Source organism: Neophocaena asiaeorientalis, unplaced genomic scaffold (assembly GCF_003031525.2).
Source record: "Neophocaena asiaeorientalis asiaeorientalis breed wild unplaced genomic scaffold, Neophocaena_asiaeorientalis_V1.1 scaffold828, whole genome shotgun sequence".
NCBI lineage: Eukaryota > Metazoa > Chordata > Mammalia > Artiodactyla > Phocoenidae > Neophocaena > Neophocaena asiaeorientalis.
Window position 1 is genome coordinate 1402054 of NW_020175443.1, and position 4871 is coordinate 1406924.

At 55.7% G+C, this 4871-nt stretch overlaps 1 protein-coding gene across 1 annotated transcript; it reads left to right on the forward strand.

Moving 5' to 3' along the window:
* The first annotated feature begins 194 nt into the window (after positions 1–194).
* On the forward strand, positions 195–4149 carry MTFP1 (mitochondrial fission process 1). The gene is made up of 4 exons (XM_024768001.1): positions 195–618; positions 1389–1516; positions 1874–2106; positions 3514–4149. The coding sequence occupies exons 1-4, from the start codon at positions 552–554 to the stop codon at positions 3584–3586; spliced, it is 501 nt and encodes a 166-aa protein (XP_024623769.1). The 5' UTR covers positions 195–551; the 3' UTR covers positions 3587–4149.
* The last annotated feature ends 722 nt before the right edge of the window (positions 4150–4871 follow it).

Sequence of the window (4871 nt, forward strand, 5' to 3'; positions counted from 1 at the left end):
CCCTGGGGAAAAGGGGGGGGGGGGGGGGCGGTGTCCCAGGCAGGTGGGAGGGTTTAAAGAAGTAATCCATCTAGAGTCTTTAGCCAATGGTCTGGCCGGTAGTAAACTCAATAAATGACGACTGTATAATTAATCTTCGAAACAGTCCCAGGACTGAACCAGTCCTGTTCCCCAATTAACAAATGAATAAAGTGAGGCACAGAGAAGTTACAGGCTCTTGCCCGAGGTCACAGAGCCAAGAAGTGTAGCATCCCGTATTTGAACCTCCGTCTCTTTAGTTCCAACACTACAGCCAGTGCTGGAAGAGGATCGCGCCAACCGCTCGACTCAGAGAAAACATGAAGAAAATTAAGCTGTAAAACTCAAACCTGGGAGAGGGGCTCCGGTGCGCGGGGGGAATTTGCAGACGCTCCCTGCTGGCGGGGACTACATGACCTGTGCTTCAGTCGGGGACCTTCGGCTCGGCCCGTCCCGCCGCTGCGAACGGGAGTGCTGGTGGAAGCCGAGGCGGTAGTACACGCTGCAGCGACTGAGGCCAAGGAGGAAGCGCCATGTCCGAGCCGCCCCCGCGGGGGGCCGAGCGCGACCTTTTCCGGGACACGTGGGTGCGGTACCTGGGTGAGCGCGGGGCAGGGGGACAGCGACCCCTACACCACGTGTCTGGGGAAGCAGGGGTTGCCAGACGCCGGTCAGGGACCTGGAGAAGGTGGGAGGATCTTAGTTCTCATTTAGCCAGGGAAGAGACTGGGCTCAGAGAGGGTTCTGAACTTGCTCAAGGTCACACAGCTCTGGTATTCCCAGCCCTGCCCTCGGGGTTTCTGCTGGTCAGACTCCCAGGTGGAAGCCGCAGCTCTGCTAGGAGGATGGAACCAGGTGATCGGATCGCCTTCTGTGGCATGCCTGGCACAGGCTGTGGAGTCAGGGCATCTGGACTCTCATCTTGGCTCCTCACTGGCTCTGAGCCTGTTTCCTCCTCAGCAAAAAGGGATGAACGCAGGGTCTCGCTCATTGGGTGGTAAATGTAAGGGTAGAATGAGATAAAGTACATAAAGGCCTGGCATATTGTGAGCCCCTAGTCAATGGGGCTGCCTTTAGTCTCTCTCACTGCCTGTTCAGCCATCAGCTCAGATGCTTCTAGAACCCAGGCTGTGAAGGCAAGTGAGTGATGAGAAAGGTGTCTGCGCTCAGCTCTTCCACGAGGGGAGAATTGGGGTGGGCATCATGAGTGCCATTTTATAGGCTGGGAAACTGAGGCTCAAAGGGGTAAAATCACTTGTCTAAGGTCACCCAGCTACTGCTCAGCAGAATGAGATAAGAACCAGCTCACTCAAGTGCTCCCTTGTGGAACAACCCAAAGGCTCAGGAATTAAATATCCCCTCCCCACCAGGCTACGCCAATGAGGTGGGGGAGGCCTTCCGCTCCCTGGTGCCTGTATCTGTCGTGTGGCTGAGCTACGGTGTGTCCAGCTCCTACGTGCTGGCTGATGCCATTGACAAGGGCAAGAAAGCGAGAGACGTGAGTGTTAACCTGCCCCTCAACCCCCCACCCCCGTCCGCTCCCCTTGTGGTCAGTCCACAGGCTTGCATGTGGTTAAGTCCCTCTGGGACAGTCCGGTCCCCACAACCTGGCCTGGTGGACTCCATACCCCGGTACCGTTTGTAGCATAGTGCACCCTGTCCCCAGCGCAGGTGACGTCCTGGATATGAGTGAGTCCACCCTCAGCCCTGAATTGGTGGAGTCCAGAACCCAACACTAGCGTGACTCTGTCCCCAACACCCTTCACTTCCTTCTCCCTGGTCCAGCCTCATGCCCCTTGTCCACAGGGTTTCCGCCTCTGCCTCTGCTGGATTAAATGTCTCTTGTTCCTGCCAGGTGCCAAGCCCTGAGGCAGGCCGCAGCACCAGGGTGACTGTGGCCATGGTGGACACCTTCGTGTGGCAGGCTCTGGCCTCTGTGGCCATCCCAGGCTTCACTATCAACCGTGTGTGTGCTGCCTCTCTCTATATCCTGGGCACTGCTACCCGCTGGCCTCTGGCTGTCCGCAAGTGGACCACCACCGCACTGGGACTACTGGCCATCCCCATCATCATCCACCCCATCGACAGGTGGGTGCTCCTCCCAGCCCCAGGGATCATCCACCCTACAGGCGGGGATAACCTTTGAGAGGTGTGGGGGTGTATCCACTTTTCACAGAACAGTTGTAGCGGAGGCAGGGCTGGCACTTGGGGCTCCTGAGGTAGAAAGGACAGTCTAGGCTCTTGTCATATGATCTGGCAGGTACTTTGGCTATAAAGGTAGGAGGTGCTATGAGAGTATGGGACGCAGGACAAGTAAATTCCCAGAAAGAAAACTCAGTGTTAGAAAACCACCAGAGGTAGGCAGGAACAGGTGCACCCTGGAAGGGTTGGGTTTTGAGAAGTTTTGGTGACAGAAGCCCAACTGAAACTGGATTAAGTAAAATAGGAATTGATTGTTTCACATAACCGAAAAGTACAGAGTTATGCTACCTGGAGGCGTGGCTGGATCCAAGCACTCAACTGATGTTATTAGGGGTCTGGGTCTCTCTGCTGGCCTTCTCCCCCCGCCCCACCCCGTGTTGGCTTCAGTCACTTTCCCTTAGTGGGAACAGAGATGGCTCCCAGCAGCTCCCAACTCCCCTCCCCCCAACTTAGCAAGCCCCATAGGAAGCTTTTTTTTTTTTTTTTTTTTTTTTGCGGTACATGGGCCTCTCTCTGTTGTGGCCTCTCCCGTTGCAGAGCACAGGCTCCGGATGCGCAGGCTCAGCGGCCATGGCTCATGGGCCCAGCCACTCCGCAGCATGTGGGATCTTCCCGGACTGGGTCACGAACCCACGTCCCCTGCATCGGCAGGCGGACTCTTAACCACTGAGCCACCAGGGAAACCCTTTTAATTTTTTTTGATGTGGACCATTTTTAAAGTCTTTATTGAATTTGTTACAGTATTGCTTCTGTTTTATGTTTTTTATGTTTTGGTCTTTGGCCACGAGGCATGTGGGATCTTAGCTCCCCCACCAGGGATCAAACCTTCATCCCCTGCATTGGAAGGTGAAGTCTTAATCATTGGACTGCTGGGGAAGTCTCCCCATAGGAAGCTTCTTAATAGTGACAGCAAAAATCCCAAGGAGGGCTGTCATTGGTCCATACTGGACTGGGTGCCCATCCCTGAGCCAGCTTCCCTTTTCCGACTGGCCCGGCTTGGGTCATGTGCCTTCCCTTAGAACCAGAGATGGGGCCAACCCAACTAGACAAACATAGAGTGCGAGGAGTCGTCTTTCTCCTCAGGAACATAGCTGACCTTGAGGTCCTGTGTGAGTCTTTTACCCTCTCTGTGCCTCAGTTTTCCCAACTGAATAAAGAGAGGGTGATGGCTGACACCAGGATGGCACTTGTGTCCTGCATCCAGGAGACCCTTTCTTAGCCCTGACCTCCTGCCTCCCATTCCCCCATTAGCACCCCTTGGTTGCCTACTCATGACCCTCCATTGCCCCACAGGTCAGTGGACTTCCTCCTGGACTCCAGCCTGCGCAAGCTCTACCCCTCTGTGGAGAAGCCCAGTTCCTCCTGACCCCACCCCAGTACCTGGCCTGTGGGTTGGCCCACTCCCTGCTCTGTTCCAACTCCCTCCTCCTGCCAGGGGTTGCGGATGCCTGGCTCTCTGGGGTCCGAGGCCCTGCCACCTGAATGGGTTTAAGCTGGATGGAAACTGAGAGACAAAGACCTCAGAGCAGCAGCTGCAGTGACTCACAGACAGGACCTGAACCCCATCTGCTTCCATGGAATCTGTGATACTGAGTTGGACTGGACTGTGAGTGGGCCCAGCCGTGTCTTTTGACAGGACAATAACATACTCCCATGGAGGGTAAGGAGACTAAGGCCCAGACAAGGCAAGGAATATGGCCAAGTTCACTTGGCAAGCTGGGGACCTACAGGATTCCCAACGGCTCGGCCAGGTCACCCCATGGCAGTGTGGCTGACGGAGGAGCAGCAGGCACTTGGAGAAACGCAGGAGTACACTCCTGGGGACCCTGAGGACTGATTCTGTGGCGGCAGCCCCTTCCTGATGCAGGGCTGCTGGGGTCTGACTGGAAGGCAGCACAGCCCCCGGTCCAATAAATCCTCAAGAAGTTGTTTTCTCCTTTTCTGTTGGGGATGAGCAGGGATGTGGTAATGGGGAGCAGGGCTGGGGGCCCTCAGAGGTGGAGGCCGATGTCTCTGGCAATGCATCACTCACAGTGGCTAGCACTGGGCCTGTCTGGTACCTCCCCAACCATCAATGCCTCCCCTGCAGATGCCTGGGATTCCACCGTGGTGCTGCCAGTCTCCTTTGGGGTAGGCATTGCCCTCTTTCTGCAAGCCTCCTAAAATAACACCGCTGGGAGGGGATCCTGTTGGGCAGATACCACCTGAGCCTGACTACAGCTCACTCTTCCCTTAGTTCACCCCCTCAAGGTAGCCTCTGACTCCCTAGAGCTGGCTTGGGAGCCTCCTCTGGGCTTCCTCCATGACTGTGCTGATAGCCTGTAGCGATCTTGGCCTCCCCCTCTGTGAGCTCCTATGGCCAGGGCCTGCATCTATCCTGGAAGCTGCAGCCCCAACTCTCCCCTAGGTCCCTGCACATATCAGCCATGTGGCTTTGAGCCAGCGGGAATTTCAGTGGCCTCTCGGTGAAGTAGGGCTAAGATAGACTCCCCCAACCAGCTTGTGAGAGCTGAAGAGGGAGGTCCAAAGCAGCTGGCACAGAATGGGCAGCACAGTCCTGCTTCTGCACTGAACCCTCCAGGGTAGGGTTGCCAGACATAGCAAATAAAATAACAGGGTGAGCGATTAAATTTTGTTTGATTTAAACAACA